This window comes from Callithrix jacchus, chromosome 5, assembly GCF_049354715.1.
Source record: "Callithrix jacchus isolate 240 chromosome 5, calJac240_pri, whole genome shotgun sequence".
In the NCBI taxonomy this organism is placed as follows: Eukaryota; Metazoa; Chordata; class Mammalia; order Primates; family Cebidae; genus Callithrix; species Callithrix jacchus.
The window spans coordinates 119,040,028-119,054,315 of NC_133506.1; the positions used below are offsets into that span (position 1 = coordinate 119,040,028).

The following is a 14,288-nucleotide window of genomic DNA, read 5'->3' on the forward strand; positions in this document are numbered from 1 at the left end:
TGTATTTACAGATGACATGAGACTGTATGTAGATAATTCTAAGGAATCTACTAAATAGGAAACTGCAAGGGGCCTCAAATAGCAAAGACAATATTTAAAAACAAAGTAGGCCTGGTGAGGTGGCTCACACCTGTAATCCCAGCACTTTGGGAGGCTCAGGTGGGTGGATCATGAGGTCAAGAGATCGAGACCATCCTGGTCAGCATGGTGAAACCCCATCTCTACAAAAAATACAAAAAAAAAAAAGTTAGCCAGGCATGGTGGCAGGTCCATGTAGTCCCGGCTACTCAGGAGGGTGAGGCAGGGGAATTGCTTGAACCCAGGAGGTGGAGATTGCAGTGAGTCGAGATTGCACCACTGAACTCCAGCCTGGCAACAGAGAGAGCGAGAGCGAGAGAGAGAGAGAGAGAGAGAGAATCACACACACACACAAAAGTAGAAGTACTTACATTTCTCAGTATCAAAACTTACTACAAAGCTGTAATAATCTAAACAGTGTGGTACTGGCATAAGGCTAGATATATAGACCTATGGAATAGAATTGAGTTCAGAAATAAACCCAAACATTTATGGTCAACTTATATACTTTTTACATCCATGGTACACACTGGATGTCAATTTGATTTTTGACACCATTAGAGACCATTCAGTGGGGCAAGGTAAAGAATGGTGCTGGGACAACTGGCTAACCAAATGCACAGGAATGAAATTGGCCCACTAACTCTATCTACAAAAATCAACTCACAAGAGATCATAGACTTTAATATCAAAGCTAAAACTCTAAAACTCTTAGCAAAAAACATAAGGTAAATCTTCACGGCCTTGAATGCAATAATGAATTCTTAGAATTGGTGACAAAAGCATGAACAATGGAAGAAAAAGCAGAAAAATTTAAAGCTTCTGTACATCACGGGACAACATCATGAATGTGAGAAGAGGCCAGGCCAGTTGCTTATGGCTGTAATCCCAACAGTTTGGGAGGCTGAGGCGGGCAGATCCCTTGAACCTAGGAGTTGGAGACCAGCCTGGCCAACATGGTAAAACCTGTCTCTACTAAAAATACAAAAATTAGCCAGGCGTGGTGTTGGGAGCCTGTAATCCCAGCTCTTTTGGATGCCGAGTTAAAGACCAATATAGTAGGACCCCCGTCTCTACAAAAAAAAATGTTTTTTCTCCTTTTTTTTTCTTTTCTGAGAGAATCTCACTCTGTGGCCCAGGCTGGACTGCAGTGGCACGATCTTGGCTCCTTGCAACTTCCACTTCCCAGGTTAGAGGGATTCTCCTGCCTCAGCCTCCCAAGTAGCTGGGATTACAGGCATCCTTCCACCACACCCAGCTAATTTTTGTATTTTTAGTAGAGATGAGGCTTCACCATGTTGGCCAGGCTGGTCTCGAACTCCTGACCTCAAGTGATCTGCCTGTCTCAGCCTCCCAAAGCGCTAGGATTACAGGCATGAGCCACTGCGCTCAGTCAAGTATGGTGGTGAATGCCTGTAGTCCCAGCTACTTGGGAGGTGAGGTGAGAGGATCTCCTCGCTGTGACACTAAAAACACGAGATATAAAAGAAAAAAATGGATTGGATTTCAAAAAAATTAAAAACTATGTGTGTCAAAGGATACTATCAAGAAAGTGGGCCAGGCACAGTCGCTCATGCCTGTAATCCCAGCCCTTCAGGAGGCCGAGATGGTCAGATCACCTGAGGTCAGGAGTTCAAGACCAGCCTGACCAACATGGTAAAACCCCATCTCAACTAAAAATTAAAAAATTAGCCAGCCGTGGTGGCAGTGGCCTGTAATCTCCGCTACCTGGGAGGCTGAGGCAGGAGAATTGCTTAAACCCAGCAGGTGGAGGTTGTAGTAAGATGAGATTGCACCATTGCACTCCAGCCTGGGCAACAGAACTAGACTCCATCTCAAAACAAACAAACAAACAAAGAAACCAGGCTGGGTGTGATGGCTCACACCTGTAATCCCAGCACTTTAGGAGGCTGAGGCAAGCAGATCATGAGGTCAGGAGATCAAAACCATCCTGGTTAACACTGTGAAACCTCATCTCTACTAAAAATACAAAAAATTAGCTGGGCATGGTGTTACATGCCTGTAATCCCAGCTACTTAGGAAGCTGAGGCAGGAGAATTGCTTGAACCCGAGAGGTGGAGGTTGCAGTGAGCTGAGATTGTGCTACTGCACTCCAGTCTGGGTGACAGAGCGAGACTCCATCTCAAAAAAAAAAAAGTGAAAAGACAACCACTGAATGGAAGAAAACAGTTTTTCTGTTTTTTGTTTTGAGACAGGGACTCACTCTGTGGCTCTGCTGTTAAGATGTAGTGATATGATGATTATGATGATGGCTCACTGTAACCTTGACCTCCTGGGCCACCACCACACCTGGCAGGAGAAGACATTTGCAAATCATGTATTTGACAAGGGACTCATACCTAAAATATATAAAGAACAAAAATTCAACAATGAAAAGACAACCCAATTTAAATAAAAATGAGCAAAGGATCTGAAGACATTTATCCAAAGAAGATATGCAAATAGCTATTAAATACATAAAAAGATTTTCAACATCAGTAGTCATCAGGGGAATACAAATCAAAACCACAACAAGCTACCTCTTAATGTACATTAGGGTGGCTGAAGTAAAAAGATAGACAATAACAAGTGTTGGCAAGAATGTGGATAAATTAGAATGCTTATTATGTGGCTGGTGTGGCAGCCACTTTGGAAAACAGTTTGGTAGTTCCTCAAAATTTTAAACCTAGTGCTACAGTAAAACCCAGCCATTCTGTTCCTTGGGATATACTCAAGAGAGCTGAGACATATGTCAACACATTAAAAATCTTGTACACGAATGTTCAGGTACTAACAACCTGAATATCCATCAACTGATGAATAGATAAGTAAAATATGATATATCCATACAAGAAAAAATGATTCAGGCTGGGCATGGTGGCTCACACCTGTAATCCCAGCACTTTGTGAGGCTAAGGTGGGTGGACCACTTGAGGTCAAGAGTTCAAGACCAGCCTGACCAACATGATGAAACCCTGTCTCCACTAAAAATACAAAACTTAGCTGGGCCTGGTGGCACACACTTGTAGTCCCAGCTACTCAGGAGGGTAAGACAGGAGACTCCCTTGAGCCCAAGAGGCAGAGGTTGCAGTGAGCCAAAATCACGCCATTGCACTCCAGCCTGGGCAATAGAGAGACGCTCTGTCAAAAAAAAAAAAAAGAAAGAAAGAAAAAAGAAATACTACTAAGGTAAGAGATGGGACTCAACTCCAGAGTCAGCTGTTGGACACTGGACCAAATTGAGAACTAACTAAAACAAGGATGGAGTGAAAGCAGTTCTCCATAAGATACACGAACCAGTGCAGCATGTCAGTTTACCATTGCCATGGCAACACCCAGAAGTTACCACCCTTTTCCATGGCAACGACCTAATGACCCAAAAGTTACCAACCTTTTCCTGGAAATGTCTGCATAATCTACCCTTTAATTTGCATACATTTAAAAGAAGGGTATAAATATGAGTGCAGACCTGCCTCCGAGCTGCTACTCCAAGCACTCTGATTATGGGGTAGCCCCGCTGCGCCAGGAACAGCCCTGTGCTGCTGTGCACTGCCACTTCAGTAAAAGTTGCTGACACCACTGGCTCACCCTTGAATGATTTCCTGGACAAAGCCAAGAATCCTCCCCTGCTAAATCCCAATTTGGGGACTTGCCTGCTCTGGATCAGTTCTGATAACATGCTACAGTATAGATTAATTTCAAAAACATTATGCTAGAAAGAAGGTTCACAGAAGACTACATGTGGTATAATTCCATTTGTGGGAAGTGTCTGCAGTGGGAAAACCCACACAGACAGAAAGTAAATGACTAATTACCTAGGGCTGCGGGCTGGGGTGAGGAGGCAGGTGGCAGCGAGGAGGTGCAGGAACGGGGAATGACTGCCAAGGGGTCAGGATTTGAGGAGCTGAAATAATCTAAAATTACATTGTGGCGATGGTCACGTATATCTGTGAATATACTAATAATCACTGAAATGTAGACTTTAAGTGGGTGCATTTTGTGATATGTGAAACATATCTCAATAAAGCCGTAACAGGCTGAGTATGGTGGCTCATGTCTGTAATCCTGGCATTTTGGGAGGTGGAAGCAGGAAGATCACGTGAGCCCAGTAGTTTGAGACCAGCCTGGGCAATATAATGAGACCTCGGCTCTACAAAATTGACCAGGCATTGTTGTACATAGCTGTAGTCCTAGCTACTCTGGAGTCTGAGGTGGAGAGTTTGCTTGAATCCAGGAGGCCGAGGCTGCAGTGAGCCGATAGTGCCACTGCATTCTAACCCTGGTGACAGAGAGGACCCTGTCTTGAAACAATAAATAAATTTAAAAAGCTGTCATAGGCCAGGCATGGTGGCTCATGCCTGTAATCGCAGCACTTTGGGAGGCTGAGGCAGGCAGATCACTTGAGGTTAGGAGTTCAAGACCAGCCTGGCCCACATGTTGAAACCTCATCTCTACGAAAAATACAATAATTAGGCCGGGCATGGTGGCTCACACCTGTAATCCCAGCACTTTGGGAGGCCGAGACGGGTGGATCATGAGGTCAAGAGATCGAGACCATCCTGTTCAACAAGGTGAAACCCCATCTCTACTGAAAATACAAAAATTAGCTGGGCGTGGTGGTGCATGCCTGTAGTCCCAGCTACTCGGGAGGCTGAGGCAGGAGAATTGCTTGAACTCAGGAGGCGGAGGTTGCGGTGAGCCAAGATTGTGCCATTGCACTCCAGTCTGGGTAACAACAGCGAAACTCCGTCTCAATCAATCAATCAATCAATCAAATACAATAATTAGCTGGGCATGGTGAGTTCAAGACCAGCCTGACCTGTAGTCCCACCTACTCAGGAGGCTGAGGCAGAAGAATCACTCAAATCCAGGAGGTGGAGGTTTCAGTGAACTGAGATTGGGCCACCACCCTCCAGCCTGGGCGGCAGAGTGAGATTCTGTCTCAAAAAAAAAAAAAAAAAAAAAAAAGCCATACAAACAATAAACTGTGCTCTAAAACTTGCTCTAGGTCAGACTTGCCAGCTCACACCTATAATTCCAACACTTTGGGAGGCAAGGCAGGAGTATCACTTGAGCCTAGGAGTTCAAGACCAGCCTGGGCAACTCTGTCTCTACAAAGATTGAAAACTTAGCCAGGTGTTGTGACTTGTACCTGTAGTCCCAGCTACTCAGGAGGGGCCAGAGGATTGCTTGTGTCCAGGAGTTTGAGGTTGCAGTGAGCTATGATGGCACCATTGCACTCCAGTGTGGGTGAGAGCGAGACCTGCTCTCGAAAAAATAAAAACTTCCTCTACCTATCCAGTGGGGTGCAATATATTTCATAGGAAACATTTCTTTGGGAAAAGTTCCTATCTATCGGGGTTTAAGTGAAAGCAGTAGAGATTTTTCCCTGTGCTTGCATGGAGAGGTAGCATGATTGTCACCCTGAACTAAAGCAGAGACTAGGGTTTTGAGTGAAGATTTCTGGAAGACAAATGGGAGGGGGGGGAGGGAGGGAGGGAGGGAGGGAGGCCTCTGCCAGGTGTGCCATTACGAGTGGCATCAGTCAGCACCAGTGAGCTTTGAGGGAGCCTGTTCCCAGCTAAGGGGCACAGATGCCACCAGCCCCAGGTCCCCATCCTGTAAGTCGTGCTCTGTCACCCTGTAAGCTCAGGGGCCACTTAAGCCACTCAGTGATCAAACAGTCAGAAAATGCCCAGGGGGCCCAGAGAGGATGTACAGACATTGAGGGAGAAAAGCCGAGGGCTTCCCCAGACCACTACGTGTCAAGTAGCCCCTGCCTCCTCTCCATCAGGAACCTGAGCTCTGAAGCCAGCCAGATCTCACTCACATCTTGGCTGGAGTCAGCCTTCTCCACCAGTACCATGGAGGTAATACCTATTGTCTGGGTTGTAAGAAGAATAAATGACACCCCATAAACGTTAGCAATTAGTATTGTAAAACATCAGGCATGGCGATTGGGAAGGGTAAGTCCTGGATTTTTCATTTTTGAGACAGGGTCTTGCTCTGTCACCCAGCCTGGAGTGCAGTGGCACAATCACGGATCGCTGCAGCATCAGCCTCCCCAGCTCAACCGATCCTCCCACCTCAGCCTCCCCAGTAGTTGGGACTACAGTCACCCAGCACCACGTCTAGCTCATTCTTGTATTTTTTGTAGAGATGGGGTTTCACCATGTTGGCCTCCAACCCTTGAGCTCAAGTGATCTGCCCGCCTTGGCCTCCCAAAGTGCTAGGCTGACAGGCTTGAGCCATCTTGCTCAACCAAGTCCTGGATTTCAATTCTGGCTCCATCGCTCTGAAGCTACAAAGTCTCCGATACACATTTTCCCCTTCCCTCAGCCATTGGGTTGTTAGGCTTGAGTGAGTCCAGTCAGCTGTCATCTGCACGTGGCACATCCTAAATAATCACTCTGCTTTCACCCCTGCCTCCTTGTAGAAACAAGGCAGCCAGAGGTAACTTTTTTAAGAAACAGAGTCTTGCTCTCTCCTCCAGGCTGTAGTGCAGTGGTACGATCTCAGCTCACTGCAACCTCCGCTTCCTGGGTTCAAGCGATTCTCCTGCCTCAGCCTCTTGAGTAGCTGGGATTACAGGCACCCGTCACCATGCCAAGCCAATTTTTGTATTTTTAGTTGAGATGGGGTTTCACTATGTTGGCCAGGCTGGTCCTGAACTTCTCAGGTGATCCACCCCGCTCAGTCTCCCAAAGTGTTGGGATTACAGGTGTGAGCCACCGCACCCGGCCCACTCAGAGACAACTTCTGAAACATGTCAGTTCACAACACTTTCTTAAAACCCTCCTGTTGTTTCCCATGGCACCTTCCTTACTGCAGCCAATGAGGCCTCACGGGAGGGGGCTTCTGCCCACTACACCGCACTTTCCCCGCCTCACTCTTCTTGGGTTTCCAACATTTTCCAGAACCCACAGATCATGTCCCACCCAGGGCCTTGTGCCTGGGACCCTCAGCCACCAGCACCCCCAAAGCCCACTCTTCACCCACAAGGTCTCCCCTCAGATGCAACCGACCTGCTACTCCCCGTCACACCTGCCACAGGTCTCTTTTCCGTGCCCTCCCAGTGCCTGCCTTGGTTGAGCTCAGGTGTCTGTTCTGTGTGCTGGCTGTCCAGGCGGCTCCCCTGCCAGACACAGCCCCAGCCCCAAGGAGTGGACCCTGAAGAGGCATCTGACGGGTGAAAGAGCGCCAGCCTCCTTCCAGGTGGGTGGCGGATGTTTCCGTTACTTGATCTTGAACTGTCAGTGAGTGCAGTGATTCTGAGCAGGGTTTTTTTTGGCTCCTCTGTTTTTTGGGAATAGGATGGCAGAGAGAAGGCAAAATCTGCTGACATTCTAAAAAGGACGTAGGGATGGGCTACGGGCAGGGTGAGGACTGGCTTTCTGTGAGTCTCAAGGATGGGTGGGCTTTGGTGGGTGGGTGACTCATGGAGGGGCAGTCCCTGCAGACAGAAGGCAGGTTGCTGCCCTCTATCTCCAAAGAGGCCTTTAGGAGAAGAAAGGGCAGCTGGGGCCCCTGCGATGACTGGAAGATTGTGGCTCCAGACAGATATTACCTTCAGGGATGGAAGTGAAGTGATGCTGAGAGGGGAAGAGATTCAGTAACATGGCAGCCCTCAACCACAGAGACAGCTGGAAGGGCAGCCTCGGGGATGCTTAGAACATGCTGGAACAGTGGCACAGCCTTCAGAATTCCAGGAAGTCCTGTAAAACCCACTCCATGTTGCTTTGTGTGCCGCAGGTGCTGCTCTGCTGTGGCTGTCCACACCTGTGTGTACATACTAACGCACAGAGGTCTCAAACGCATTTTGTATTGTTACCGCTTTACAGGTTCGAAAGCTGCTTCTCTAGAAAAGATGGGCATGGTGGGTGCGGTGGCTCACACCTGTAATCCCAGCACTTTGAGAGGCCGAGGCTGGTGGATCACTTGAGCTCAGGAGTTCGAGACCAGCCTGGGCAACATGGCGAAACCCCGTCTCTACAAAAAATACAAACAAGTGTAGCCAGGTGTGGTGGCGGGCACCTGTAGTCTCAGCTACTTGGGAGCCTGAGGTGGGAGGATTTCTGGAGCCCAAGAAGTTGAGACTACTGTGATCACACACTCCAGCCTGGGTGGCAGAGTGAGATCCCACCCCCCCAGAAAAGAAAAGATGGGTGGACCCCACCAAGGGTCACCCCACCCAAAGGACAGGAGGCCAGACCCAATTCAGGGGACTGCTGGAGGTCATCAGCCCTGCTTGGTTTTGGGGGTTACCATTGGTTTTGGTGTCAGGCAGAGCTGGATTCAAATTTACTGGTTTGTCTGTAGCCACCAGTTGTATGACCCTGGCTCAGATGCGCAGATCACTGAGCTTTGTCATTTGCCCGAGTAGGTGGTGCCCACAGCTACCTCACCAATGGTCATGAGGGTTAGGCAGGGCATCTCCTTGAGTGCCAAGCCGAGAGCTGGTTTTTTGTTTTTGTTTTTGGAGCTAGGGTCTCGTTCTGTTGCCCAGGCTGAAGTGCAGTGGCACAATCTCAGCTCACTGCAACCTCCACCTCCTGGGTTCAAGAGATTCTCATGCCTCAGACACCTGAGTAGCTGGGACTATAGGTGCCTGCCACCACTCCTGGGTAGTCCCAGGGGCCCTGTTCTGTCCTCCCTTTCATGCCCTACCGGCTGAAGGGTCAGGGCCAATGGCTGCCAGGGATTCCCCAACTGCCACCCGGCCCATTCTAGCACCTTCCAGACCCTCCAGGGTGAAGCTGAGAAATAATGAGACATCAGTCTGTAGGAAGGAAATCCAGGAGAGGAAAAAGAAACAAGTTTTATTAAAGCCCCAAACACTTGGCTAGAAAAACTGAAAAGGAAAGAGCAGGGAGGTGAGAAGAAAAAAGGACATTAAAAAAGAGAGACAGAGAAAACACAGCAACCCTTTTCCATTTAGAAATTGTCAAGTTACACCAACAGAGGTCACAGAATATCCACAGAAGCCATCACTGCTACACCAACACGGGCCCTACAGGGTGGACGGGGCAGGGTGTGGAGCCGGGGCTCACCCCAGCAGGGGCCCCCTGGGGACCCCACTCAGAGCCTCAGACCTGAGGCTCCAGGGGAAACAGCATATTGTGGAAGGGGCAGGAGAGAAATCCCCCATGCGAGTAACACAGCACAGTGGGCGGGGGCTGAGAGGATCAGGTACAGGGGTCCCCCCAGACATCTTCGTTTTCTCTTGGTCAAGCACACACTGATGGACAGAGCAGCGAGGCGCATGCAGCTGGGGGCACTGACGTGCTGCGGGCTGTGAGAGGGCCAGCGGGAACAGGGGCTCGGGAAGGGAGCTGGAGCCAGCAGTGCAGGGATGATGGAAGACATGTGAACACATGTGAACACACACACAGAGGCCCACCCACACGCCTGGGTCTGCACCAGCACACATATATGCACACACACACTGGCAGACAGATCACATGCACTTCTATGTATGAGCCTCTGTCTACATGTTTGTGGCCCACGCACATGTCTCCGGCACTAGGTGTGTCTGCACACACATCACACTTGTTCTCACACATGAAGCTCCTCTCACGATAACATGCAGGTAGGCACGTGCCAATGCCTGAACAGGTTACATGCACAGATGTGCACACGCCCCCCCCCCCCACGAGTGCTCGGCTGCGCCTGCTAATGCAGGCCCCATGCATCTGCACACACGCAGGCTGCACATGATTCCACATGGGTGCCTCCCAGCCCATAAATGTGCCGAAACCAAAGGGAAAGAAAGATGCAAACCCACTGGGCTTCCCCCGAGTGGGTGGGGTGGGGCGCGTGGCTCCCTCCTTCTGCCCCTTCATGGATGGACAGTGTCCCCCTACCTCCCCTACAAAGGGACATTCAACTCAGGACAATGACGGTGGGGCACACATTCCAGTGACAGGGCTGAGGGTGGGAGCTGCGGGCAAGCGAAGTAGCAAGCAGAGTAATGAGTGGAGGGAGGAGGGGGCACCACTCCCCCCTCCCCTCCCAAGCCAGGGGGTCTCTGTACAGCCAAATCAAACCAGACCGTTTCACCGGGACCACAGAAGCCAGGCCGACATGCCCGCCCCCCAGACCCCCTCCCCCACCAAAACAGCGGCCAGGGAGAGAGTGCCGTGGTTTTTTTTTTTTTTTTTAAATATTTATATATATTTATATTACGTATATTATATATATAATATGTAAATATATTTTTAAAACAATATAAAATGTTAAGACACTTCACTTAAATGTAAAGAGTTGCCTGCAATTAAAAGTAATTGCATCATTTATGAGGTCCTTTTTTTCCTATTTTCCAGGGTTTTTTTTTCAGGAGGGTTTTTTTTTTTTCAGGAGGGATTTTTTTTCCCTCTTTTGTTATTTTTCAAAAAGGCTTGCTCGCCTTCGTACAAAAATGATCCAAAGCTAGAAAACAAGGATGAACCAACAAAGGCAAAAACAAGAAAAAAAGAGAAATGAAGAAACACAACCCGTTTCCCCTCCCCCACAGACCTTCAACAGCTCCCAGCTCCCCAAGCTCGGACCTTCCCAAGCCAGGCTCCCAGGGCTGGGGCTCTGCCTCCCTGGCTCCCGCTTTCTGTGCTTGCTGGGGGGACCAACTCCAGTCCCTCCCCTGTGCTTGCTTTGCTTTGTGCTCCAGGTGGGAATCCCGCTGCTCCTCCATCTCCTCTCCCATCATCTCCCTACTGGCTCCTCACTGTGCCTTCTGGGGGGCCAGGAGAGAACCAGAATTGGCCTCTCTCTGGCTCCCCAAGACCCGGCCAAAAGCCAGGTGGCACTGCCAACCGCCTCCGCAGGGCAGGTTGGCATCCACAGGCTGGGGGTGCTGGCTGGACGGTCAGGCCTCAGGGACCTTCAGACATCTCACCAGGGTCACCAGAGCCCCACTGAAAAACTACATCTCACCCTTTCCCAGAAAACCCTCATATCACAAAGAGGACGCCTGAAGGTCAAGTCACCCCACCTTCGGGTCCCAGTTGTCTTCACTGCTCCCTGTCAAGCCCCTCTGACTCTCCCATTCTCCCCAAACCAGACCCTTCCCCAACCTGCAGGCCACAAAACCTGGTTTTCTAGGCCCCTCGTTCTTGCCCACCCCACCCCCCTTAAATAAGTTAATGTCATTTAAAGTGCTAAATCAGGAAACTAAAAGTACCAAATACCTGTCCGGGGCACCCTCTTCCAAGGCAGTGTCCCCGATGTCCAGCTGTCCTTATGACCCACCCTTCACATCCAGCGGTCCAAAGGGCCTCTGTCCTCCACTCCCCACAGGACGGTGAGACCCAGCAGGCCAGCACCTCCCCAGGGACACAGACTCCATGACTGACCTCACACCCACCCTGAGGCCTCTCAAGCCCCAGCCCCTCCTCCAGCCTGTCCATCTGGACTTCAGGCCCCCCCAGGGTGTGAGTAGGAGGGCACAGAGCAGCCACAGAGGTCACAGTCTTGTCCAAGCTGGGACAGGGAGTGGGGCGTCTCCAAGGCCAGTCTCCCTGCGCCCCGCTCTCCAGCCTGATGTAGGGGTTGGTCCGATGTCCCCGAGTTCCTCCAGGTAGGTACCAAGAAAGGGGAGAGGGTCTCCCATTGCTCCCAGTCTCCGTGGCTCAGAGTTTGTTTGGAGTATTCTTGGGAAGTGAGGGGAAGGCAGGAAGGGGGTGCAGGAGCTTCAGGATGGACTCTGAGCGGGGAGAGTGGTGAAAGAGAAGAGGGAGAGACGTGACAGGTGCAGCCAATGAGAGGCCAGCTGGGAACCATCAAGGAAGGTGGTGTGTTTGGTTTTTAGTTTGACTGTTTAAAAAAAGATAATTAAAAGTGAACCGTTAAAAAAAAAAACCCAAAAACACCAACAGAGGATGGTAGAGGGAGCTGGGGAGGGCTGCCCCTCCTCTGCAGGGCACATCCCTGGGGGTCTGGAGAGTGGGGTGGGGCTGAGATGAAGGGAAGAAAGGGGAGAAATGGCAGGAATGAGGGAGGGGGACAGGCGGGGTGGTGGGTGAGGGGCTTCTAGAAGGAGATGGAAGAATTCCTTGCCCCAAAGGAAGTCAATACGGGAATAGAGGTTCTGGAAGCCGAGGGCTTTTCTGAGACTGGGCTCGAGGTCTCATTCGACCCGCTCATCTCTTTAGATGGTTTAGTGGCCTGGAACAAAAACAGGGGTCAGGGGTCAGAGAGCGGAAGGGAGCGCCTCCATGCTGGCCCCCAGCTGAAGTTTTAAAAGTGGAAAACCTCCACAAATCCAAGGAAATTAACTGCAAAAGGAAGAAGCCAGAGGAGCATCTGGAGAGAGGAATCCCCTGAATGGGGAGGGGCAGGGGCAGGGGCAGAAACGGGGTGTGGGGAGGGAGCAAGAGATGGGACAAAGGGCCTGGGCTGGGCAGTCAGAGCCGGAGGGCAGGTCCACAGTTACTGTGAGCAGAGAGAGAAGCAGAGTGACCAGAGAAGCGCAGGAGAGGCCGCGCCCAGGCCGGGCCGGGAGACGGTGGGGGAGGGCAGAGGAGGGAAGGAAGAAGAAGTGAAACGTTAGCTGCCACAGGGACACCCAGCCTTGGGGGGAGGGGGGCAGGGTGGGGAAAGGCTCCTAGTCCCAACTGGCCTGCCGTATGGCCAAGGCCCCTTCCAACCTCATCCTGGTGGCAACAGAGTCGGGAATAAACACGTTGAAGACCCCCCCCCAAACCACCTGGAAATCTGGGACGGTGCTACCACACAGCCTCCCACCCAGCACAGGAAGCACCGAAAGTGCTCCTGGTTGCCCCAGTTGGTCATGGGGGCTACTCCCTCATGACTTGCCTGCCCTCACTGGTCAGCTCTGGTGGTCAGAACTGGCCCCTCAGCCTCCTCCCACCTTCGGTGGACCCCTACATCAGGCCGTGTCTCCCCCAGTCCCAGAGGCTCGGCATCTGGAGCTTTGGTCTCCAAAGTATGGTTTGAGAGCTATGTGCATCGTGCATCACCTCATCACCTCCAGGGGACAGACCCCCTGTAGCATGCATCGTGAATGCATATTCCTGGGCTCCCCTGTCTCTTGTGTGGGCTCCTGAATGTGCATTTTCAAAGCAGGCACCCACGTGAGTCTGCTGCACACTTACCTTTGAGATCCACTGGGTTAGGGCTACATGGACCTGGTCTCTCCCGGGAATTGTATTCACTGTCCCTCCTGGCCTTGCTTAGCTACTAGTGTGAGAACTGAACCACCCTGATTTAAAAAAAGATCCAAAAGATGAGACAGGGTGCTGTGGCGAGTCACCAGAGACCACCCTGAGGTTAGGTCTGGGCAGGGACGTTCACTTCTGTATTGTCACCCTGCTGCCAGGGGGTTCTTTCAGAGGCCTTCCAGCAGCGAAGACAGCAGCTAAGGCACGCCCTGCCTTCAGCAGCCTGCCCGGCTCACGCTCATGGTGAAGAACCACCCTGACTACAATCACCATTTCTTCTAACACAGGTGCGCGAATGGCTGGTTCCGCGATTCACCTGGGTTTTGCTCGCCACAGCGTAGGTTGCTGTCTACATTTCCCTTTTATGCAAATCAAAACAAGGGCCGGGTGTGATGGCTCACACCTGTAATCCCTGCACTTTAGGAGGTCGAGGCAGGAGGATTGCTTGAGCCCAGGAAGTCAAGACCAGCCTGGACAACATGGCAAGACCTTGTCTCCACTTAAAAAAAAAACAAAAAACAAACTTTTTTTTAGCTGAGTGTGATGGTGTGTGCCTGTGGTTCCAGCTTCTCTGGAGGCTGAGGTAGGACTGCCTGAGCCCAGGAGGTGAAAGTGGCAGTGAGCTGTGATCGCACCGCTGCACTCCAGCCTGGGTGACAGAGTAAGACCCTTTCTCAAAAAAAAAATAATAATAATAGAAATGACAACAGGACCAAATACAAAGAAACTTCAGTCCTGCTATCCTCAAGCTGCTGAATGCGCCAACCCTGGAATCTCCCTGCTTCCAGCCTTCCTGGTTAGAGGATACCTTTCCTTATTGTTTGAGCCATTTTGAATCGGAGTGCCTGTTCCTTGCAGCTGAAAGCATTCTCACTGACACACGTGAGGCCCAGCATTGCTTTACTGCTCTAGTCAACTGTCTTTTTTTTTTTAAGGTGCCACCTTCTAGAATTCTCATGATCTCAAAGAGGCTTGCTCACACCCACGAGGTTATGCTCCCTGGTAGGCCAACAGAATCCAGCACTAAGGCAGCAG

The 14,288-nt window shown here is 50.6% G+C and overlaps 1 protein-coding gene across 33 annotated transcripts in view; it reads right to left on the minus strand.

The window, feature by feature from the left end:
• Positions 1-10,292: 10,292 nt before the first annotated feature.
• The window catches only part of SRCIN1 (SRC kinase signaling inhibitor 1), a 71,693-nt gene continuing 67,697 nt past the window's right edge, over positions 10,293-14,288 (minus strand). For 14 of the 33 annotated variants that reach the window (XM_078374295.1, XM_078374296.1, XM_078374294.1 and 11 more), the window contains one exon: positions 10,293-12,237. In XM_078374295.1, coding sequence (XP_078230421.1) covers positions 12,103-12,237 — 135 coding nt within the window. In that variant the 3' untranslated portion in view covers positions 10,293-12,102. Of the gene's footprint in view, positions 12,505-14,288 lie in introns of all 33 variants that reach the window. The other 19 variants (XM_078374304.1, XM_078374303.1, XM_078374302.1 and 16 more) reach the window with 6 other exon arrangements.